The sequence below is a fragment of the Lycorma delicatula genome, chromosome 2, assembly GCF_047948215.1.
Source record: "Lycorma delicatula isolate Av1 chromosome 2, ASM4794821v1, whole genome shotgun sequence".
NCBI lineage: Eukaryota > Metazoa > Arthropoda > Insecta > Hemiptera > Fulgoridae > Lycorma > Lycorma delicatula.
Window position 1 is genome coordinate 181135845 of NC_134456.1, and position 26894 is coordinate 181162738.

General features: G+C 32.7%; 1 protein-coding gene across 3 annotated transcripts in view; it reads left to right on the plus strand.

The window, feature by feature from the left end:
* Positions 1-16816: 16816 nt before the first annotated feature.
* The window catches only part of LOC142319478 (sentrin-specific protease 1-like), a 75854-nt gene continuing 65776 nt past the window's right edge, over positions 16817-26894 (plus strand). For all 3 annotated transcript variants that reach the window (XM_075356802.1, XM_075356803.1, XM_075356804.1), the window contains exons 1-3: positions 16817-17046; positions 20368-20459; positions 24828-24874. In XM_075356802.1, the coding sequence (XP_075212917.1) occupies positions 16949-17046; positions 20368-20459; positions 24828-24874 (237 nt within the window). In that variant the 5' untranslated portion in view covers positions 16817-16948. The remainder of the gene's footprint in view (positions 17047-20367; positions 20460-24827; positions 24875-26894) is intronic.

The window sequence follows — 26894 nt, forward strand, 5'->3', positions numbered from 1 at the left end:
TAACTGTATATTATAACTTTAATGGTTTACGCAAGGTATTAAGAAATTATACACAGGACCAACCAATGACCTGAATTTTCGAAGAAAAGTCACGTAATACACCGTAATGAAAAGTTAGTTGTAACCTTTTGTTTAGGAACTACAAAAAAACAACCGTGAGGTTGTAATAAGCCTTTAACCAATTGAAAAAATTCTAAATTTTACATTTCAAAGATTCCGTATACACAAAAAAGCAAATTTTTTGGCCAAAAAAAAAAAGTATATATATATGCTTCTGTTTAATCATTTTTAAGAAAAAGGTCCAAAGTAAAAATTTTGCTATTCTTGGAAAATAACATTGAAAATATTGTATTATATTATATTATGCATAAGACCATAACAATCATCCTGCACCGTGGAATGATTGTTCTGGACATTCAGGCTACACATATTCTTAATCTAATCTGTTAATAATGATCTCTTCTGTTTATTTTATTCTGCTTTTATTTGATTCTTCTAATATCATTATCGCCAGTACAAGAGTCTTCCCACGCTATATAATTTCTTTAAAAATCTAGAACTCATAATACAGCCATTACTAAAGCAGCTAAAAGCCTCAAACGTTTTTCGAAGTGAGTCTTAACTTTTCAAGCTTGCTTTTTGGGTAATCTATAATACCATATTAGGTTATTCAAAGATTTAAGTTAAGAGTTTTGCTGAAACATATTTCTCTAGTTTGGTGGTATCTGTCAGATCTCTGAAAGTAAAGTTTAGCTTTCATTATAACTTCATGTAAATGAAAATGCATGTGATCATACTCTTGGTATTCCATAACAGCCTTATAGGTAGATTTCATAAGAAAGCTACTTATTGTAATGAGTACCATGATTTCACTACTGGAAAATTTTGACATATCTTTGCATTTCACATCCCCCAGACCTCAAAACTACAGACAGTTAAAAAGTTTATATATTCATTTATACATATATATCTATTTCACATTCTTGTGGACACGATAACTGCTGTAATTTTGCACCAATCACTTTCAAATTGTTACATAAAATATTACTATACCCAAAATCTCAGTCGAGTTTGTTAATGGGCAAAATCAGAATTTTTTTTCGAAGAAAAAACATATCATTATAACTTTATAATTAAGTAAAATATCGAATTCGTTTAAAGTTCCTACTATTCTTTGGATAAGGGCTTATATAAGTAAAGTTTTTTGATATCACCAACCACTGGCCCCAGGGGATGGAAAAAATGGGGTTTTAAGACAAAAAACCTTTTACCTGCCTTAATTGACACAGTATCAAATCGGTTTAAAGTGGTCGTTAGTCCTGTAATCATTACCTAAAACTTTTGTCTGAAAAAATTTTTGGTATGACCAACCCTTGGCAAGGAATTACCAAAATGTTGCTGCAATTATAAGAAGATGGGGCTTGTCGTATGCTAAACATGTGAAACTTTTTTTCACACGCAACCATTGTCTTATTGAGTAAACGTAAAGTTTTTCTTAACTTTAAAGTGGAAATCTTTTTTATCCCCTACTTAGCATTTTTTTGGTGGATTTTTTGGGTATTTGCATTTACTTTCGTCTTGTGGATACGTAACTTTATCTCAATTATTAATACTGTTTCAAACAGCCTTTTTTATGTTATTAATACTATTACAATGCCTGCTTATTGTAAGATCATAAGGTTTTTATATTTTTTAGGTTACAGCATCTTACTTGATAGATCCTTTTTGTCTGCTAGAATAAATCCATTATGAGTTTAAATTTTTAAGTAAGGACTTGAATTTTGAATATGACCAATAAAGTTTTCTAATTTCAATTCTATGGTAAAGGTTCCACTTCTTATGTCGCCTTGAAAGTTGCCAGAATAATTTTTTTCCTAAATGAAAGACAAATTTTTTCTTAGGAAAATTTGTGATTTTGTAGATAACATTTTTTGTTCATATTTACAAGGCACCTACTAAGAATAAAATTTATACACATAAAAGATAGACGTTTAACTATTGTTTAAAGCAAAGTATTTCTTTTTTTCCATTTTTCATGATGTGGTTTCAATAGTAAGTGACTTATTACATATTATTTTTTTCTTTTCTTTTTTTTTTTTGTTAGCTTTTATTGCAACTCCCTACCATTTTGATAGCCTGTTTTAAAGTAGTTTGATCTGAACAGTGTTTTCATAAGTCATATGACATTATCACACCACAATCATGTACCATCAACACCTGCAGTTAACGTATGGATACATAAGTTTAATGAAACAGGTTCAACAATGAAAAAGAAAACTGTTGTATTAAATAATACAACAACCTGTTGTGTTTAATAATAACTGTTGAATTTTACTTACTTTGTAATCCATACAAGTTGCAGGTCATCCAGGAACTGAAACCAAATAATTATATATTGTGCCATCAATTCTGTGAATGAATGGTTGTAAAAATTAACAAAGACAATGATTCTGTTAACAAATTGTGGATGTCAAACAACAAACAAACCCCATTTCCACCTTAACAGATTTATTGATAAACAAAATTTTTGTTTTGGGTACAGGAGAGTCTTACACAGTTACATCAGCTACCCACTACATGAGAATGGTGTGCTGCATCATTATATGACATAATAGGCCCTCATATTTTTGATAACTAGAGTGAGTTTATGACTGCAGTCACATCAAAACTCATAAAGTCAAGAGTCAATAGCGACATCCCATTCTCATAAGTCTCCTCCACCATCACACCATATACTGGAGGATATGGTTGAAGAACTTCCTGACCCAAAGGCGTCGGAGTTCTAAATTAAAGAACACGAGAAAGAAAAACAGAATCACGTACAACTAAATTTTATATGGTTTCCTAATTATATTTATTATTATTTTTTTTTAAATTATTTATTTATTTTTTTTTTATGAACATTATTCAGTGGAATGTTAGAGGTCTACAGTCCCGCATTGAAGATATTGGAGTACTGGCGCACATACATGATCCGATTATCATGTGTTTCCAGGAAACTCATCTTCTACGACAAGACCCAATAGCACTCAGAGGATACTTCTGTGAGAGATACGACTGTGTAGTAGATGGTAGAGAGAGTGGTGGAGTGACTATTTTCATGAAGGATGAGGTATCGGCTACAAGGATTCAACTGACCACTCTCATTCCTGCTGTTGCAGTGAAGATCTCTGTCTCCTTCAAGTTACATATCTGCAATCTGTATCTCTCACCGAACACTGAGTTCAGTGCTCTGGATATCTCAAACCTCCTCACACAAATACCATCTATATCGTTAATAGTAGGAGACTTCAATTCCCACCATGTTTCCTGGGACTCGACCTTCTGCACCACCCGAGGAAATATAGTACACAGTGTGAGACAAGACTTAGACCTTTGTTTGCTGAATAATGAATCTCACACTGTTTATGCCAATGCGTAAAGTTGTTTTATTCCAATAATCAAGGTTATGGTTGAGTCTTGTAATTATTACAGGCTTGGTAAATTTATTTTGCATTTTTGTAAGGCTTATCATATGTGTACTTTTAGAATAGGTTGTTTTCTCTCGCTCTCCCTCTCTCTCTCTCTCTCACTCACATAGTTTGGTTATATTCGTCGTTGTGTTACACAATCAATATTGACTTATACTTATTTAGATCTTACAGAAGTCAGTTACTGAAAATAAGTCACGTTTTCTTCCTCGTTTTAGTCTGGTAACACTCGGCTGCTATATCGTCTTGTACTCTGTTGAAAGTGGTTCAGCTACTACAAACCAGCCAAATTTATCGACAATTTTTGCGATGCTCCGTATTGTTCAATTTCTAGTAACAAAGTGTTACCTCTGTATTTTGTGATACACCACTGTAGATTGCGCCATGGATAAACTGTATGTATATATGTGTACTGTAATTCACGAGTTCATTTTTTACAAAAAATAATGTGTGAATAAGGCAATTTAAAATTATTCGTTATTTATTATATTAAACAGTTATGTTATTAGTAAAATTTGTGTTATGTTATTAATTGTACATTATGAATTTGAATTTCAAGATCGGCTTAAACAACCATTTCTTAATTCAAGTGTAGTCATGAAAGGTGGCTTAGATAAAGGTTGTGTTATTATTTTTCATGTGTAGCATATTTTATGTGCTATTAATGCCAACTATTGTTATTATAAAATCGACTTGTAATTAAATAGTACCTCAGAATTATAAAAAAAATATGTATGACACAAACATTCATGGATATGAATGTGTTGGTTGATAATATCTTATATACATTTTAGTGACTTCCAGGAATGTTTTCTATTGTATTTCATTGATTCATGTAACTGCACAAATTTTTGATTTCATTTGGAAAATAACAATTTTAATGAGACTGTTTATTTATCTTCTATTTTACATAATTTTTAATGTGTTAGATTATTGCTGTTGTTAATATTTGTAATCAATGTTAAATATTGTTTTGCTCAATCAAGTATTATATTACTTTTACAAATTAGAAAAAAGAAGTCATTAACTTGAGAATGACTAAGAAACTTAAATATTTTCAAGAAGGCTTGCTTACTAAATGAACTCTATTTATGATTACTCATTACAATTTGATTATATTGTAGTAATTTACCCCTTTTTTTATACTGGAATATTTTCGTGGCCTTTTTTCTACAACAAATTAGAAATGCAAGTTTTAAGTATTTTAATGATAAGTATGTTGATGTTCATAAATCAGAAAAGGCCAGTGCCAATAATAAGAATTGTTGTAGTTTATTTTTCTAAGTTAATGACATTTGTTCATTGCTAATTTTTATTATTACAGTTTATGTTAGTAATGGAACAGTTTTCCAGTTACACTATATTTATTGATGTTATGTTTATAAGTATATAATTGTAAAAAGGGTGTTTTAAGTTCTTTTGTTTTCAGACTATGTTAAATTGTAGATTTTCAAAATAATTATTTGAAAAATGTATATTTAATTATACATTTTATTTGATTCAGCAGATATTCCTTGTATAAATTCTGTATAGGAATAAGATAAGTTTATTTCGTAATTTCATTTAATTTTTTTTAAAGATTATGATTTAAAGAAAAGGTTTAGTTGTTTTTTGACTAATTAAAGTCCAATTTCTTTTGGCAAAAACGAGCTGTATCATTTTATTTTGTAATTTTACCCGACACACACATTCATGTCTTTTTCATCTGGTATTATGTCTAACATCGATCTCTCCATATGCTCACCGAATTTACTCCCTCATTTTGATTGGTCTGTTTGTGATGATTTTCATGGCAGTGACCACAAACCAAATATTATTGGTTTCGGTGTGGACCACAAGATTAGGAGAAGGCCATGGAGGTGGTTTGTTGAAAGGGAAGATTGGGATGGATATCATAAAGCCTTCCAATCGCAGTATGACGACAGTGCGAACATCCTTGAGCAACGTTCCTCTTTTACGTCCATGATGCTTGTAACTGCCAACAGATATATCCCGCAAACATCGGGTAATCCTAAATGTCCTTCTGTTCCATGGTGGAATGATTGCAAATGTGCTATTAAGAATCGACGGCGGGCACTACGCAAATTCAATAATAGACCTACAACTGAACATCTAAATTTGTACCGCAGGGCTAGAGCGGTATGCCGTTGGGTCTTCTTGAACACTAAGAGGAATTCATGGATGAAATATGTGAACACCATTTCACGTACTACTCCCCTGTCTACTGTATGGAAAAAAATCCATGCAATTTTCAGATCGCCAAGGCAATCTATTCTCGGTCTCATCGATGAAGGAGAACTCCTTTCATCATCTTCGGCTGTAGCAAATACTTTAGCAAAATCTTTCCGCTCGGTGACTCTCACTTCATCATATAGTAATGACTTTCAGAGGTACAAAGCACACATGGAAATATTGGCGTTAAACATTGGTGTTTCGGTTGGTGAATTGAACACTCCATTCTTATTTAAAGAATTGTTGCACGCACTTAAGAACTCACGTGACACTTCCCCAGGACCAGACAACCTTTGTATGCTTTCACACCTTCCTAACTCAGCACTACAAAATCTTTTGAATATTTACAATGGTTTATTCTCCGAACAAGTCTTTCCGCCCGGCTGGTCAGAAGCATTTATTATAACAGTACTAAAGCCTGGTAAAGACAAAACCGATCCCTCAAGCTACCGCCCTATTTCTTTAACAAGCGTGTAGTGTAAAATAATGGAGAGAATGGTAAACCGCAGGCTTGCATGGTACTTGGAGAAACATGGCTTTCTTTCTTCGAAATAGTGTGATTTCCGACAAGGAAGATCTTCCATTGGCCATTTAGTGTCAATGGAGACAGCCATACAAAACCCCTTCCTGAACCGCCAACACCTCGTTGCTATCTTCTTCGTTATAAAAAAGGCGTACGACACAGCCTGGCGACGTGGCATTCTTAACACCCTTAGGAGATGGGGAATCAGTGGCAATATGCTTGCTTTTATCCGGGGATTCTTAAATCACCGAACGTTTCGTGTTCGTGTAGACGATTCACTTTCAGGCAGTGTCGTCTCGGAAAATGAAGTACCTCAAGGTAGTGTATTAAGTGCCATCTTGTTTTCTGTGGCCATAAACAGCATTACCAATTGTGTACAGGCTCCTGTCACATGTTCTCTATTCGTTGACGATTTTGTTATTTACATTGCGAGCCGCTCAACACCCGCTGCAGAGCGACTGCAACAGAACGCTATATTTCGCCTTGAGGCTTGATTAAGAACTACTGGTTTCACATTTTCATCCGACAAAACGAAATTTGTAGTCTTTTCTTGGCTACGGAACCCTTCTATTCCGCGGGGTTTTCTGAACAGAGAGCTTATTGCTGTCTCTCCTTACGTCAAGTTTCTAGGTTTGCTTTTTGATAGCCGTCTTACTTGGGTCAAACATATAAAGGAATTGAGGACAAAATGTTCCAAACTTTTAGATATGATGCGGGTCCTTAGTAACTCTTAGTCCTTAGCAATTGGGGAGCCGATCGGTCATGTATGTTACGTTTTTACTATTCCCTTGTTCGTTCCCGTTTAGATTATGGTTGTGTCACCTACTCTTCAGCTCGTCAAACCGTGCTTAAAATGCTGGACGGTGTACATCATGATTTTCTTCGGCTTGCCACAGGTGCGTTTAAATCAAGCCCTATCGCAAGCTTACTTGTAGACTGTGGCGAGCCATCACTTTGGGATAGACGAGACCAGCTTTTGTTATCTTATTTTACCCGTCTCAAGGGACAGCCAAATCACCCGGCTTTTGACTCGGTTCTTAAAAATCCTAATTTAAGGAAGTACGAGGACCGTCCACACTGTACTGCGCTTGTGTGGGTCCGTACCCAATGCTGCAGCATACAAATCTTGACACTCCCTCGTTCTTTCCATCATGTCCGTGCTCATATCCTCCGTGGAGAATAAACCTTACATACAAGAATAGATTAAAATAAATTTTACATTTATTTTATGGAGAATTTTACATTTATTTTATTTATGGAGAATAAATTTTACATTTGTACTTTTATATGAACATACGATAAACAATCAACACCACCTACTGTTTTCCGGCAAATGTTTCAGTATATTCTCACCAAGACGAACCCAGACGCGGTGATATACACTGATGGGTCGAAACAAGACGGTACCGTTGGTTGTGCTTTTGTTGTTAATGAAAGGACTTATATGTTTGGCCTACCCGGTATTACGAGTGTGTTCACCGCAGAACTACTCGCTATAAATAGGGCGCTAAATATCGTTAGCCCTAAATATAGAAACATTCTTATTTGCAGTGACTCGTGTAGTGCTCTCCAGGCGTTAGAAAACTTTCTTCCAAACATCCTGTCGTCATTGATATTTATGATGCAATCGCCGAGTTAGGTAATCGCAACACAGAGGTAAGTTTTTGCTGGGTCCCTAGCCACGTAAGGATTCTAGGTAACGAAAGAGCAGATTATGCTGCCAAAGAAGCGTGTATTCAAACTCCTTTCACCACCTGAGTTACTACCTTTGATTTTATCAATCGTATAAAACAATCACTGAGAGCAAGGTGGCAAAGTGACTGGGCGACTACCGTCGATAATAAACTCTGACGGATTAAAGATTCAGTGTTGCCTGGGGCTCCTCTTGCAGAAATTCTCGTCGTGAGGAAGTGGTCCTCTGACGGTTACGGTTAGGAAAAACGAGGATCACACACGAATACCTAATGTCAGGAGAAGCCCCACCACTATGCACACGATGCAATTGCCGCATGACTGTGCACCACATTCTCGTGGCCTGCATATGTTATGCGGCGTTGCGTTGTAAGTTTAATCTACCTAGAAACATCCGTGATATCCTGTACAATAATAACGAAATTTTGGACCGGATGTTTCTCTTTTTGCATAGTACCAGGTTACTACAAAAAATTTTATATTATCATATATATTTTTATGCTAGAAGGGGTTTTTTAATAATTTTTAACCTTTACCTTCAATTTTGATTTTTTTGGTTCTATGTATTTAATTTTATTATCCGGGGAGGATAATAAAACCCATCGGTTTTGCACAACCCATCGGAGTTAGGTAAATTTTATATAGTTTCTTTATTCGATTATTTTAACTTTTATATTTTAACGACTTCGTCTGTGGTATTAGTTTTGAGTTTTATTTTGCCTTCTTGACTCTTGTTTTAATAAATGTTTATTATATGATTAATATTAATTTTACACCTTATAAACTTTATTATTTTGGAGTTATTTTACCCTCTTATTAATAAAATTCCGGGCGATGATAACGCCCAGGCGTTTTTCGGCCACAAACAAAACAAAAAACATATAAATAAAAAAAATATTAAAAAATCTAACTGATATGTTACTATGTTGAAAACTTACTATGAAAAATTATAATTACGATTAAATAATCAGTATTGATTCAGAGTTCGAGGAGTAAACATCGGGAGCGATTATCGTGTTGGTGTTTGATAAGTGGTGAACTGCGGAGTCTTATATTCGCGGTAGTGATTGATGGTAATTGTGTTAAATGAAATGGAACAGTATTTTTAGGGAAACTTCAACTTTGCGTTCGATGTGAATGCATATCAACAGAGGATCTATACGCCGATAATAAATTTTATTCAAACTTTATTATCGGTTATTATTCTTCATACATTGCTGTTTACGCCAACATCATGCCTAAATGTGGAGTTTGTAATAAAAATATAACCACTAACCATAGTAAAATAACTTGCACTGACTGCGAGGCATTATTTCATGCAAGCTGTAAAAATATGAGCAAAGATGACATTGAATTGTAGATATTCAATAATGAAATTTGGAGATGTGAACATTGCGCCTTAAGCAAAAGAAAAGATGTTCAACTAGAAACTGCTGTGCAAAGAAACAACTTTACACTTGACGTTATGTCCGCTATAAATGAATTAAAGAGAGCGCAGAAATGTATGATAAGTGATATGAATGAATCGTCAGACCTCCTACACGAAAAGATTGATGATAACTCAAAAATAATTGCTGACCAGACACTAAAATTAGAAGAGTATGTTAAAAAAATTAAGAATTTGACAGCTGAAAACCATAATATCTGTCAACAAGTTAAACAGCTTGAGTTCAGACTTGAGGATGCGGAGCAATATAGTCGTAAAAGTATGATAGAAATTTATGGTATCCGCAAAAAAGATGAAGATGTTGTTGATACAATTAAAAAAGTGGGAGACGTAATTGATTTCCAAATTACGGATGAGATGATCGATGCTTGTCACAGATTTCCAGGAAAAATAATATGTCCGATGGAATCATTGTCAAGTTCGTCAGAAGGCGGGATAAGGAAAATTTCATGAAGAAGAAACAAGATAAAAAATTTATCACTAAATTAAACATGGGATTTACAACTGATACTCCGGTGTACATAAATGAGTTGATCTGTCCACCAAGGAGACGGCTATATGCGCTCGCTCGGCAGGCAAAAAAGTCTAAAGGTTACAAGTACATCTGGCTACGAGATGGGAAGATACTTATGTGGAAGAATGACAAAGACAAAGTTGTGCACATTAGGAATGAAGAGGACTTAAACAAATTACCGTAAGCACACTTATTATTATTATTTCTAATGATTTCTACCGATTTTAATATATTAATGAAATGTGAATTTAAAATTCTGCACCAAAACATTAGTAGTCTGCGAAAGAACTTTGATGAATTATTAGTTAATTTATCTAAATTTAAAAACAGATTTAATTGTTTTATCAGAAATTTGGATAATGTCAAATGAAGTATTTTTATACAAAATAAAAAATTATGATATAATAGATAATTGCAATGAAGATTATACATCAGGTGGAATAATTGTTTATATCAATTCTAAATTGAACTACCGAAGGGTTTCTTTATCTCTGTCTGCATCTGACGCAAATATTGACCTAGTGCACAATGGTATTAAATATACAATACTTGCGCTATATAGGTTACATAGTAAGGATAAGAGGCACTTCTTAAATGAATTTAATGATATGCTGTCTAAAATTAATTCTAATAACTGCATAATAATTGGTGACCTTAACTTAAACCTACTTTCCGAATCCCACTTAATAGATGAGTACAAAACTATTAATAACTGCCATGGATTTGAATCATTAGTCAATGAACCCACACGACTTGTAAGTGGTACATGCATTGATCACTTATTGTCAAGAATAAAAAATAAAAATAATTATGAAATAGTTTCAACTGTGAGTCATTTGCAGATAACAGATCATAGTTTTATAGGCATCGGGATATCACATATCTCTAATGTGATGCATTCCAATTCTATTAAAAATGAGAATAATAAAAATGCTATTAAAATTGATTATCATAAATTCACTTCCCTTATCGCTAAAGTAGACTGGCGGGATGTTTATATGCATAAAGATGCGTCAGCAGTTTTTGATATTTTCATAAAAAAATTTACTGAAATTATAAACGAATCTAAAACACAATTAGTCATACAGGGTAAGTAATTCAAAAAATTAAAACCATGGATAACAGATAAACTGTGTGAAATGATATCAATACGCAATTCATAATACAAAAAAAAAAAACAATAGCGCACCCTAATAACTTACATTTAATTAAACATTATAAAACATATAGGAATAAACTTAAAATTAAGATTACATCGGCTAAACAAAAATACTGTGATAACATGTTTGACAGATGTAAAGGAAATTCTAAAAAGGAGTGGGAAGTAATTAATTCCTTAACCGGTCAAAAAAGAAAAGATAAAGTTACTGAACTAAATAATGGAAATAATAAAAATATCTCTGAACCATTTCAAGTAACTAACATATTTAATAATTATTTCATAAATGTTGTAAGTGACTTACATAAACAATTAATCTGGCAAATATAAAATGTGAAGTGTCATTAATGTTCGTTTAGCCTGTCCTTAATGCTGAGATTGAAAATATTATCAAAAATCTCAAAAACAATAAATCCCCTGGTATTGATGGAATAAGCTCAAAAATTTTTTAATTAGCGGTAGATCACACATCACATGTCTTAACCTTTCTTGTAAATATAAGCCTCCAATCTAGGAAATTCCTGGACGCTTTAAAAAAAGCAGTAGTAATACCTGTCTTTAAAAAAGGAGATAAAAACTCTGTTACTCAATATAGACCAATATAGACTTCTATCTTCTCTAAAATCTATGAGAAATGTATGAAGAACAGATTAATATCGTACCTCAATAAAACTCCTTTTTTTAGTAAAAACCAATTAGGATTCATGGCTGGGAGCAATACTGAAAAGGCGCTCTTAAATTTTACTACCCAAGTATTTCAGGGCGTAAATGATAAGAAATGTGCTAGCGGTCTATTTTTAGACATAACAAAAGCTTTTGATTGTGTAGACCACAATGTCCTTCTACGCATTCTGTGGATGAGTGGTATTAGAGGTTTTTCATTTGATTGGTTTGAGAGCTATCTGATTAACAGGAGACAGTGTGTGAGAATAAAAGGGTGTTTATGTAATTTTGCTGGGGTACAATATGGAGTCCCACAGGATCCGTTTTGGGAGCAATACTATTCATAATTTATGTAAATAGTGTGTTCGGCCCCGCTTAAAGGTAATGTATATACGTTTGCAGATGATACTACCTTGTTTTATGTCCGCAACACTGGATAGAAGTGGCTAAGTACAGGCAATCAAATTTGGACGCACTGTAGTTATGCTTTTCAAATCATTATATGATCTTGAGTGTTGAAAAACTTTGTATATCAACTTCTGCTTAAAGGAGAAAATAAAATTTCCACTTACAATAAAATATAAATGTAAAAAATGTGTGATAAATAAATCCGACCGTTTAGAATGTAGTGAGATCAAACAACGTGATATTTGTAAATACTTGGGCATTGTGTTAGATAGTGGTCTAACCTGGAAGAATCATATTGCACTATTAAAGCAAAAACTATTAAGCTATCTTAGGATATTTTATTTTTAAACAAACTTTATCCCCAAAAATAACCATGAGAAAACTTTATTTTGCTATTGTGCATAGTCGACTAGACTACGGCATCAGCTGTTGGGGAGGAACTTATGTTACAAATTTAGATTCCGTAATCCAAATCCAAAAAAGATTCGTTAGAATGATAAGTAAAAAAAGAACTATGAATCATTCTTTGCCAATATTTAGGGAATTGTCTATATTACCACTACGTTATTTATATGTTTATAAAGTAATGAAAATTTTCTTTATCAGAAGTGGTCATAGAGATAGTATGATAACCGAGTACGAACTTAGAAGTAAAAGGAATGTATATGTCCCCAGAGCAAATAAAACGAGTTATATGAAGTTCTTTTCAAGTACTGCTCCTAGATTGCATAACATACTTCCTAATCATATAAAGACCAGTAGGAACCTAAACACTTTCTTAAAGCTACTAAGTCGATGGCTAATTAATATTGATGACGCTGAAAGTATGTTCCATGTAATTACATGATTTATGATTCCATATATAATTAATTATAATGCTTTATACTATTAGTCTTAACATAGTAATAGTTTTTTACATATATAACTTAATGGGTAGCACTGGATGAAAGGTTTGGTAGTATACATAAATATTTGACGACGATTGATCTTCTCTATACTTAACTGCAGAAAAGATAAGTTTTCACCAGAGTAAATCATGAATTGAACCAAAACTAATTCTCCTATATAAGATAAAACTGTTTTTCCCCTTACTCTAACTAAAAAGATTAATAGAAAAGGGATGGTGCACAAAATGGGCAAGACCTTTGTGGACACCTAATCTTTCATCTTTTACAAATCATATAAATTAAGATTAATTAAATTAAGTAATAAATATTAAATTTTATTATAAAACAATGTTAAATTAAGTATGATTAAGTTAAATAATATTATAATTAGTATTAGGATTACACCATTAATTATTAATTTTGTAAAAGGGAAAGAAATAAAAGAAATAAATTAATTTATAGGTTAGCTTCCCATGGTAATGTGGCAAGAGTCTTTTCCTTAAGCAAACTACGAATGTCAACTGAACAAAGCAACCGATTCTAGGAACTCCCACGCGATCCGATAATGCGGCTTTCGCCACATTGACTCGCCGCTTGTGAGTGGCCAATTTTCCCCTTGACCTCTAAGCTCCAGGGTAGCCCGGTCTCTGCCCCCCCCCCCCCCCCAACAGCAGGGCAGTCAAACAACAGGTGTTTATTTGACTGGACCTCCTCGCAGACACACAGCTCACATCAGCTGCCAGGCGGAACCGAAACAGATATTGGTTCAAATTAAGGTGGTTGGTGAGCACCCTGGCACCCGTTGCCCTTAAAAACGAGCTAAAGGCATACCATCCTCCCAAATCCTGTATAAAGTTATACATGTATCTTCTCTTAGTCGTGGTGTCCCATTCTAGCTGCCATGCTTCCATCGTGAGGCTCTATAGCCTCTTCCGCAGGCGGGAGATAGGCAACTGAACGAAATTTAGATCCGATGCATTGCGATCGCCGGTCCGTTCCGCTACTGACCCGGCTCGAAACCGCATCCGAAATACCTCGGCCATCCGGCCTTTTCGCAATCTCCACATGGCTGCCCGAACTTTCACCACTAAATCGATTGGGAGAGCCTTTCCCAATTTGGTGGTAGTTTCGTAAGAAGTTGTTTTAAAAGCACCAGTGCATATAATTAAGGCTCTGCGCTGGGACTCTTTAAGTTTTGGACAAGTATTCATATCCAACTCCCAAACGGGAGCCGCGTAAGAGATCATGCTTTCAGACACCTCGGTACACCATGTACAAATGTCGGCTCGACAACCCATAGTCTTTCCGACCAATTCTACTAAGTTTGTGCATCACTGAGACGGCGTCCGCCGCTACTTGCCTAATGTGGTTGCTAAACAGCAACTTTTCATCAAACAGAACACTTAGGTACTTATGAACTCTTAACTCGGCTGATTACACAGGCTTTATATTTAATATGGGGTTACGTCTGTACGATAATTTGCCTGTGCCCTTGAGAAGCATAAATTTCGTCTTGGGCACAGACATCTTTATATTTTGAATGTCCATCCAGCTCTCTGCAGTTGACAAGGCCGCATGCACCCGGTCTTCTAGCTGTGGTCGTGAATTACCACGAAATAAAAGGAGACAGTCATCGACGAAAGCCTGGGCCGTGACCCATTCTGGAAATGTCAATCCCAGAAATCCGTCAAAATACAGAGCCGGAGAAAATGTAAATGGTTGTAATTTACTCTGCTAAACGCAGGCCAACAGCGACGATTGAGTTGGAGGGTAGAAGAATTAGAATTAAATGTAAGGCCGCGATAAAATATTTGGACATTTGGATCGATGCGAGACTGAGATTTGGTAAGCATGCTCTTTGAAGCATCTGAAAAGGCGGAGAGAGTTATGCGCTACATTGCAGGCATTTTGCCGAATTTAAGAGGCTCAGGCAACAGAGGAGGAAGCTACTCACAAGAGTGGCATACGCCAACTTACTCTATGGTGCTGAAATTTGGGCGGATGTCATTAAGTATAGGAAACAGAGGCATATTGGAGACTCTCTATAAAAGTAGTACAGAAATAGGGGTACTAGCGCCAAATCCAATACGGCGGCTGTCGGCCATATTGAAATCCAAAATGGCGACGGCGGCCATCTTGTGACGTATGGTACTAGTATCCCCAGTGTATATTGTTTGTATTAAATATGAATAAATTAAGTAATATTTCAAAGATTGGTTGTATTGTTTGGTTTGTGTCGTTGGGGGTGGTAGAATTAAATAAATGACTGATATTTGAAGTGAAAAAAAATGTGGGTCGGCTAGGTTTCGCACGGTAGGCGGTTGGTTGGGGGAAGGCGGTTAACTGACACCTTAGACAGTTCGGCTACAGCAACTGTCCATTATAGGGAGTGAAATTTGTTGTACATAGGTCGCTGAAAATAATTTTATTAATTTTATTTTTAGACCTATAACCGTCACCGCAGTCGCTGTCGTCATGTTTTAACGTCACACTAGTCTGTGTGTGTGTGTGTGAATAAAAATTTAGACGTACCTCGAGAATGTTCCTGGTCGTCGTGGCGGGCACTAGGAGGCGTCACAGCGAGATCTCGTCGTCCAGGAGGCCGGCCACGCCCTGTCGACAAATTTAGACGTACCTCGAGGCCTGGTCGTAGCGGTGGGTACTGGGAGGCGGCGAGGTTCTCGTAGTCGCGTAGATGGCTGCATAGGCATGCGGCGAAGAGATGCATGCGCGGCGCGCGACCAATGGGTCGATGTGGTGGCGGCGGGAAATGAACATGTTTAATCCTGTTTGACAGGACACCCCCTCCCCACCAACATTAAAAAATAAACGTACCTGGGGGGCGCGGCGGCGTCACCGACGAAACGAACACGACGGAAGGACCGCCCTACCAAGGACGATCCTCGAGGATGATCCTGGTCGTCGTGGTGGCCTACTGCTAATCGCTTTTGAGTTATGCGAGATACATACGTACGTACAGACATCACGCTCAAACTAGTCAAAATGGATATTTCCGTTGAAATCTGAAAACCGACTTTTTTCGCGATTACAATACTCCTCATACAAGAAAGTAAAAACAAAGTTTGTGAAAAAAAACCAGTTAAGAATATTTTGCTACCAAATAGTGCTGTCTCACATTGGGTGTGACTACCTACACTGTCGCAAAAATATAAAACTTGTGACTGATAGGTGGTGGAAGTAAATATTAACGTAGTATGTATAATGGTATTACAGGAAGTGACATCTAATTATCCGCAAAATGAATCGATGTTCATGTCGATTTTGTCGTACGTGCTCATGAGTATGATTAGTTGTTTCAATAACGAACAAAGTTACGTATTGCCGGTCATTCTAGCTCATGAAGTATGAAACTTCGCTCATATTTGTTATTTAATAACTACTCGATATCAGCACTTCTTAACATTTATATTCAGATTTTATAATTAATGAGAAAAGTCTAGTTGACTTGTGCAGTTATTTGTGATTACAGGCAAATTAATAAGACACTGGTGGTGTTATTTTAATGTAACCATTACATGTCATTTTTATAGATTTAAATAACATTTTTACAGAATATTAACAATCGGTAACCTATTAAAAACAAATTTCAGTTTTTTGATTAAATGGCTAATAACAAAATCTGTTTTTTTAATTCATACTTGTTATAAATATAAAAAAGAAGATAAATGAATAACATTTTTTTATTTTTGTCCCGATTTGTCAAGCTAATTTGCATTCATATTAAAAAAAAGTGAATAACGAATCGTGGGATTACTGTGATTGTTGTAACCATTATTTCATCAGTTGGTAATTCACACCAGCCGTAGCTGTGTTAGGCGTAATGCTATGAGTTTGTGTGGGTTAACAAGTTTTTTAACAGTATATTTTAATTTTTTATACTTTTTACACAATTTTATATTATATTATGTTATTAAGTAATAGTGTCCAAAAATATGGAATATATTGTCGATTTTTTTGGTAAAATACAAGGTATATATTCTAACTGGTTTACAGATTCAGATCGTATTGCTATTGGAAGTAAACGGAGAAGGTAATTTTTAACCTCTTAAGTTGTGTTTGTAAATATTTTGCAGATTGAAGAATTGAGTGACAAATCTGAAAAATGTTTTTTCTGCCTTTGGATAATTTGTATAATAATCAGTTTTCCTTACTTAATTGTTAAAATTTTTATATAGCTATTGTGTTTGTTATTCCTAAAATTTGGCAAAGTTTATGATACGAGTGTAGTTTTTGATAGAACAAATTATTTAGTTATTACCTACTTATGAAATAAATTTATCAGTTTATCCATTCGATTCTTGTGTTAACTGAACAGGAAATAGAATTTCTTCTAATAGTTATCTAATTTTTCTGGTATAAACAAGTTTCTCTGCTCATTTTTTAAATATTCGTAATGGTCGTAACCAAATTAGTGATATCACAAAAATGGAACTTTGTGTATCTTACTTCATGTACTTCTGTGCATTAATTTTTTTTTTTAAGTATAAAAGTGTCGTACTATAAAAGTTAATCTCAATTTTATAAAGCTGATTATAAGCAGTGTGAAATTTTCCTTTGTTAAAAATTATGAAAAACAGCATTTATTTTAATTTTTAATTAAAGATTGTTTTTTAGTATTCTGATAAATTACATTTACAGTTGTCATGAAGACTTGATGGCAACTGATTTGATTTAATATAATTGCAGTATAACTTAAAATGTTTGAAGCAATGGTAGGGGTGTACATTATAGATCCCGTTAAGTAATATTTTTAAAGTATGTGCCATATCTTTTTAAGATAATACATCTGATTGGTTATGTTCACAGATTTTAACATTAAACTAATTTTGTAGTCTCTTTGCTTGTCTGTTGTAATAGAATAGCAGAAACAATGAGGCAAATCTTATTCTTTCTGTTTCAGAATAAATAAAATTTGTCTTTTACTAAGTGAAGATGTCTTCATTTTTATGTAATTTTTTTAATGTAAGAAGGTAATTGTTTGTGATTGATGTAGCAGAGGTAGAGAGGATAGTTTTGAGTAAAACATATCTAAGTTAATACTATTGAGTTTATATGTACTAACTTGATTGTTAATTGTCATTGGTGACAGTAAATTAAATAGACATTAGAGAATGTATAATAAATTAATATATACATTTTATTCATATGAAAAATTTTCTTTACTATTGACTAGTTTTGATATTTTTGGTCTATCCAAGGGAAAAAGTTCTGAAAACAGAATGAAACTAGTCTGTTAACAAAACAGTTGATTTGAGTAGAGCATGTATTAATTTGTTTATAAGCATTTAAAAATTAATTGCAGTAGAAACAACATATGTATAGAGTGAACATAATAGATTTTTATAATAAAGTTCTACCACTACTAGGTTGGGTATTTAATACATATAGCAGATATCTGTGAATGTTGACTTACCCAGTTGTTAATCAACATATTAGATTGGTCAATCGGTAATGTATCTTCCTTAATTTACATTAAACTTCCTGATGTTATTAAGATCTTTGGCACTAATTCTGTATCAGTAATTAGAACTTTTCACTGACTTTTCTAATTCAGTTTACAGCTAGAAATTAAAATGGGTACTTACGTATTAACGCCACGGCAGCTACATCTTTATTTAAAAACAAAGTAGTCAATCGGATTTCGATGGAAAATGAACAGTCTCTTTATTAATTTTAATAAATGGTTATTTATATTTATTTTATAAATAATTTAATCAAACTTAACCTACGCTCGCTAACCTTGACTAATTAACACTGTAATTTTTTAAGTATTTATTTAATAAATTCAGTAATTATTGCAATTATTTATTATTTAAATAATCAAAACACTCCTGTTAATTAGTAAAGGTTAGCGAGTGTAGGTTAAGTTTGGTTAAATTATATTTATAAAATAAATAAATATAAATAACCATTTATTAAAATTGATAGACTGTTTTGAATCTATGTTAAACTCTATATCGGCCCATTTTCCACCGAAATGCGATTGACTACTTTGTTTTTAAATAAAGCTAAGCTGTAGCTGCGGTGGTGTTAATACGTAAGTACCTTAAAATGCTATATAAAGATTTATTGTTTTACATTCTATTTGTTTTCTTATGTTAGTAAAAAACCTCTTAATAAATTAAATTAAGGTAATTGTTTAAAATTAGGGCCTCTTCTCAAATTTTGTTGAAATTTGGAATATCTTATTTAGAAAAAAGTTATTTGTTACAATTGACATTTTTTCTTGGAAACACCTTTCACTCGTTATGCCCCTCGTAAGTCACATAATACCCTTGCCAAAAATTTTGTAATTCAACACTGCACAAGTGTAATACATTATTTTCAGACTAAATAATTTGATTAAGTTTCTTAATTTGCAAATTAAGATTCACTTAAAACTTGTACCTAAATTAAGTTAGGTACAAGTTAAATTAAATTTAAGTGCAAGTACAATATACATTATTCATGGAGTAAATAGTTTGAGTAACTAAACTCAATTGAATTTCACTTAAACAAAGTTATTTACTTTGTAATTAATGTGTTTTAATTTGTGTAGTGTTGAAATTTTTTGTGAAGGTGTTGTTAAGTTTAGCAGCACATAACTTGGGTAAAAGGTGTTTCCTATGAAAAATTAAAGTTTAATGAATAACTTAGGTCCTAAATAAGGAATATTCTAAATTTCTTCAGTCAGAAGCAGGTCCCTAAATATAAACAATTACCTAAATTAACATATCCTTCAACTGGTTGAATTCATTTCTGATGCAGTATTGCAGGACAGCTGCCCAGCATTCATATCCCTTGGCAATGGATTTTCATAATTTATTCCCTTTGTAGTAATATTTTTATGATTAAGTATTCAGTTCTTAGCAAATTTGTAAAGGTATAATTTATAAAGTACACATGAAATTTATTGTTAAGAATAAGAATTTGTTTTCCTACTAATGTTACTTACTCCTAAGTATTAAAGAATTTTAAGTATATACATTTTTCTGATGTTACTAGTGAAGTTCCTTACCTTTGAAAGTTCTGGTATTTACTTTTGGGGTATGTTGGCTATACATTGGGAACTACTGCTATAGGGCATAGGATTAAAACTTATAATCACTATGAATTTGTCTTTTAGTTTGATTAAAATATAGAACTGCAGAATGATATTTATAAATTGCTTATAATTTTCATTTTTGCTTCTTTATTCTGGTTATTCATCAAGAGTGTTCTTATAAGTACAATTTTTCAGGAAAAATCAGCATATTTGTGTTAATTCTGTGAAATAAATAGATGTGCTTGAGGTATATTATATTTATTGAATTTTGCCAATCGGATATTCATATTGGAGTTCTGTGGTATTGATATGTTTGTTTGTTTTCAGGAACAACTTTGGAATAAGTGAAAACATTGCTCCAAAACGGCTTAAATATTTTCATTCACAAACACAAACGCAGCCAGAATATTTTAGAAAAGGTAATTTATACTTTACTGTTTTAAAAATTCATGTTCATGCTGGTATTATTTATATTTTAAATAGATTAATGAATTGAATAATTAAAATATCCCTATTTTAATGTATCTATTTCCATATACATAAATTTCCTATATTGGCTATTTGGATTTTGTTTATTTAACAGAGCAGCTCATTCTATGTTTTACAAATTTTACAATGGGAAATCCAACACTTTCCTCCTATATTTTTTCTACTAAGTGTGAATATGCTTACCTGTATACAGTTGGTAGTTGAATTTTACAAATAAATGATCTTTTGAGCAAAGTTCAAAATACTTTAGAATTTATTATTTGGCTCTTACAACTTTTTCTTATAATACAGTTATATGAGGCTGTTTTTAAAGTTTGAAATAAAAACAGAACTGGAAAATATGAACAAACTTTATTACTTACAGTTAAGACGTACATTTTACATTGCTGCCTTCAGCTTTAACGCATTTTTCATAGTATCTCAAGAAATTTCACCATGTGATTTAAATCATGCAGTTATTCCACTTTTAAATTTATCATTAAAACCTTTGTGATGCTTGTTTAAGGTGAAGGAAAAGAAATTGCTGGGAGCTAAGTCAGGGATTGCAGATTTTCCAAAAAGATTTTTCCACTTTCCTCACAGATTTGCTGAGCGTGACAAGGAATTGTCATGTAAAAACAAAATTCTGCTGGATTGCATCACACATTGTTTGTTTTTTGTAGCTTTTCTATGATTTTTGTTAATGTTTTGCAATGCATATTGCAAGTAATCCCATTCACATTTCTGCGATTACTAAATTCAACAAGCAAGACAGACACCCTTTTTGTTCCGTTAAACAGCAGCCATAAACTTCTTTACTGAAACTTAGAATTGAATGCTCGTGTTTGAACTTATTGGTCTAGGAGATGATGAATGCCGCCACTGTATTGATGACTTGCTTTGCCTTGACATTTGAATAAGAAATTCAGGTTTTATTTCTGGTAACAATATGATTAAACGATTTGTCACCTTCATTCTTGTAATGCCACAAAAATTCATGCATTGCAGCAAAACATTTTTCCTTTTGTGTGTTAACATCTTCAGTACACATCTGGCATATAATTTTTAATGCCCAATTTTTCAGTCAAAACTTCAACAAAAAGACAATGATATGATATGGCGAAGTGTAGCTTTTTTCAAGTCTTTGGTTTTTTTCATTCTTAGTTTGGAAAACCATCCTTGGTTTTCCAAACCATTGAATGCGAAACTCTGATCCACTTAGAAAAGACATCATGTTCTGAACCTTGAACTGTGTTGAAGTGCATAGATAGTAATTTCATCAATAATAGCGTCATGTTGGACAGATCGTTCATAGCTGTACAAATACTATGTAATGAACCTGTTCACGAAATTGAGGTGAATAGTGTCTGCAATCATGCCCACTATTCTAAATACTGTAATCCATATAATAACTTTACGTTATTCAATTCTGTAATCCATGTAATAGTTTTACGTGATTCACTTGTTCAAATGATTATTTAATGTTTCTTTGTTTATTTTTTACATATTTAATAATTATTTTTTTAAATTGTATTTTATAAACAAGATGAACATGTGTGTAGTTATGAATGCGAGAGTGAATAATACAATAATCTTATTGAAATTCATATATTAACATCAGCTGTACTTGGGCTAAATAGATATACAGCTGAAAAAAAGAAGAAAATAAGACAGTACCAAAATATATCATAAGAAATATAAATAAATAACATATGGAGCAGAACAACACCTGTTTCCTGAAAATTGTGAAAAGTTGCGCTATTTGTTTTTAGATCTGGAATCCTGCAATTAAGAAAAGTTATTTTATATTCTACTGCAGCAGCTAATAACATTACAATTACACCCAAAATAAATATCAGCCAATTGCATTCAAACTAACATTTACAGAAAACCCTCACTAATAACATCACAGTTGTTCACACTACCCGATATATTTAATTTACCTTACAGAATGATTTAAACCATTGATTCTTAAACTTTTTGTCCACCACCCACATTGAGAATCAAAAATTTCTAGCGCCCCCCAACATTTTTAAACCTACCATCTGTTAAAAATAATAATTGCAATTGCTATTTTTAAGATGCGCTCTTAAAAACAGCAGTTACAAAATTATTTTTTTTTAGTTTAGCTCTTAAAAACAGCAATTGCAATTATTGTTTTTAAATTTAGCATATCCCATTTCTGAATTGAAACTTAATTCATAATTGTAACAATATTCAATAATTGAAACATAATTTTTGCCTTTTCTTTAGTCAGGCATCACCTTCTTAGACAGCCTGAATGCCTCCAATTTTCTGTGGGGCTTCTACCACCCTTGCTGAAGATCTCCAGTGCCCACAAGGGGGTGTTATTGCCCACTTCGAGAACGAATGATTTAAACAATACAGGATTGCTCATTGTTGATCAGATGTTATTTTATTGCAAACTTTGAAATAATTTTTCAAATTTATTGTATTTCTGTCATTAATAAAAAGATTAAATGATTTTTATTTTACAATTGTTGTGCAATTTCCAGTTTTTAAAAAAAGTGTTAACTGCAATTTTTAAAAAATGTTATCACAAAAAAAGAATTTGGTTTTTGTTTATATTAAATAAGTACTTTTCTGAAGAATTTAGTTATGTATTTTTCTAAATAAAATTTGAACTTTTGTTTGCCTTATTTAGTTTATCTTACACAGTTTATCTTATTTAGTTTTATCTTTATGTATTAGTTTTCACCCCAGATTTCTCAAAAGTACTGCAGATACAGTTTTTGTACTTATTTTATTCAATTTTTTAGGTCAAAAACCGTAAGAAATCACTAACTTTGCCCCTTAATTAATATCCTAAAAATTGCAATACAGCCTCATTTCACCAGGGTGTAGCTGAAATCTAAGCAAAATCTTTCACTAACCATAACTCGCAAACAATGCTATTTTAGGACATCTGTTTAACTTTTTTTTATTATTTTTAAGAGTTGAATAGGTTATGAAGTCCTGGAAGAACTTCGTGGTACACCCTTTTTAATGGTATTTACGTAATTAGATAACAGGATTTATATACATCAATAAAAAGAATCAGTTATTCTAATTGAAAAATTTCTGATTGTTTTATGATTTATGATAGAACACATTTTATTGTATATTCATGCTTAATTAAACATGTAATGTGGAGATTTAATTAATAATTAGTTAACGGAATTTTTAGATTCTAAAACTGACGATTAATAAGGAAAATAAGATATATTTCCCTTTTGGAGATTCTACTAAATGTTAGTATTATAACCCAGTATTTTATCCACCCAGTAAAAATTATGTGGTTACTAGTGTAGTAAAACAACCAACATAAACGTAGTGTAACATAAAACATAACTACACAAGTGTCTTCCTACCGTTCCATCTTCAATTTTGACTTCCAGTTAATATTTACTTCAAAAAATAACAGTTTTTTTTATTTGTTTTAAATTATTTCAGTAATAAGATTGTAAAAGAATGAGGAAGGAAAAAGTGTAGTATTAAGTATAGGTATTTTTCTTTTAAATTTTTTAAGTTTTACTATTACTTGGAAATCAAGATTGAAAACGTTTCTTAAGAACTGAAAGATTTCCTAAATTTGATAAGTTCTGATGTATTGTGAATAACACTGATTTTTATCTAATAATAATGTAATTGCTGAATCCATCTAAGCTGTAAAATATAAGGAACGTTTTATTGACTCATTGTTTATTTTTTCAATAAATCATTTGTTTTAGATATACCTCCCTTATCATTCTTTTATAAATAACACTGCATTTTTAAAAATTCCATCTGAACGATATATAAATGACATGGGAAAACATTTACATTAAAAGTGCGCCGACCAGGTCAAAAGAAAACATAAGCCAGTTTGTTGTATTACTAAATGGAAAAAAAAAGTTTGTGTTGCTTAATATAAAATTATTTTGGATTGTTAGCTTTATTATTTTTCTGTATGGACAATGTCCTATGCCCTATGACTATGTGAGTATGGTTTGATATTCCTGAATGTCTCATTGTCAGTATGAAAGATATTTATTTATGCATGGAGAGAAAAGGACATTAAAAAAAATCTTGTTTTTAGCTATTTTATAAGTAATGATTTTGTAAAGTTCATTTTGTAGCAGTACTGATTTAAGCATGAATATTTTTGTGTGATGCCTTGAAAAAGTATTTTATGAAAATTTTATTATATCTGTAAGTAATTTATCTTATCGTGAAGTAGGTTTAGTTTCTATGTAGTGTCAGTATCATATTAAAGTAAGGTTGTTGTTATTTTATATATTGTAATTATTTGTGCTCATTTTTTATTGCTTTCCTTCTAGGTTCATTCCAGACATTCTCATCACAACCTGAGAAATTACAATCTATGGTAATTATAATTATTTAAAAATATTATGTATTTTTTAAAAATCAGGATAACTATAGCTTTTATTTTTCTGATAGTTATAAATATTTACATAAAGACCTGGGTTGTAAAAATTAGTTTTGAAAATATCTAATTGCATGTAATGTTTAATGTACTTAACTTAATGTCTTCTTAAAAGATTTGATATTCTAAAATCCTTGACTTAAAACTAAAATTTTCTGAGTTATAAACTGGAGGTTGGTAAGAATAATGGATGAGAATGCAGGAGAGGAACAGTTTGGTTTTAGGATAGGGAAAGGAAGAACCAGATATTGGATTGGGCTGCTAAGGATGATTGGAGAAGATATTTAGAGAGAGGAATTGGAATGAGTCTGTTTCATAGATTTAGAGGAGGAATTTGATAATCAAACGGGAGAAAATGAAAATTTCTTAAACAGAAAAAAGTAGAGTGGAAAGGCAGAAAGTTTATTAAAGAATTATACTTGAGACAACAGCAGCAATGAATAAGTAATCGTATAACTGATTGGGTGGGTCTATGCCGTGGTATTAGGAAAGGATGCTGTCTCTACTGACACTGTTTAATATTTACATTAAGATCTAAGAAATAATTATACGAGGATGAAAAATAAGATAAGATTTGCTGATATGGAAATTTTAGCTGATGTTTACACACATGGTTCAAAGGTTAACAGCCCAGGTGGAAGGGATGAAAGAGTATGATAATGAAAGAATGTAAATAAATAATAACTAAACTATGGAATTTAAACATAAAGAAGAATTAGTGGTAAGGACGAGTGAAGGAAAAATAGAAAAAGCAAAAAATTACAGATATTTGTGGACTATGGTGACAGAGTTAAGGAAGGCGTTAGCCAAATGTATTTGTTGTATGGAAGTGAAGCATGGACAGTGAAGAAGAGAGAGGAGTTGATTGAGGCTTTTGAGATGTGTATATGGAGAAAGTAAGATGGATGGATAAAGTGAGGAATGAGGAAGTAGTGAACAGGATTAAAGAAGAAAGAGCACTTATGTGGGTTTAAACAAAAGTAAAGAAAACTTGTTAGGACGTGTGGTTAGAGGTAGTGGAATCATGAATGTTGCATTGAAAGGGTCAGCAAAAGGAGACAGAAGTGATGAAGAAGGATGACATTAGTTGATGAGGTGAAGAGGTTGGAAACTGCAAGGGGATGAAGGAGAAGGCTTGGGGAAGAAATGGATGAAGACAGGTGGAGAAAGGGACCTGCCACCAGGGAGGACACCGATAATTATGATTAGCACAATATGAAAGTTTAATTTTTGAATAGATTTATGATGTGTAACTGTGATCTATTATTGTGTATGATACTGGTTAACAAAGACTCTGGCCAGTAAAAATCTGGCCATTATAATCCAACTAAGTTAACCTCACTTATTTACTTTGCAGCAGGTGGTGGGGGGATTCCCCACTAATCTGTGGAAGCAGCTTTGTTGTGAAAAAGCCTGCTTGTAATTCCTATTTACAATAGGAATTTAAAAATTATAACTATTTTACGGCTTAATTCCATCATGTTATTGTCTGCATCTTTAGCGTTGTTGCCGCTCTTATTGCTTATCTCTACATTCTCGTTGTAGTTGTCACTGTCATCACCTGTTAGAACAGGGGGGGGGGTGGCAACTAGATGTCACTAGGTGGGTGTTCTTCTCCCTCGTGGCGGGGGGGGGGGATTGAGATGTTATCACCTGTTAGTATTTCTCCACTTGCATGTCCACTACTCTGTAGATAGCCTCGAAGTAACTGTTTTAGAATTGCAGTGAGTGATCACAGCATTTCTTCCAAAATACTGTCAACAGCTTGTTAAATCTTTGTTAAACAATTTCTTTGATATGACTGATTTTATTCAGAAATTAACAGCAGCTATATCATTCTTTACTTTTGTCCAAATTAATTTGATTGTTTTTTATAATAGATGATAGGATGGCAATTTCAACACACTATCTGTATTTTCTAAGTTTATTTTTCAGAGTAAACTCTTCATATCGCGGCTAA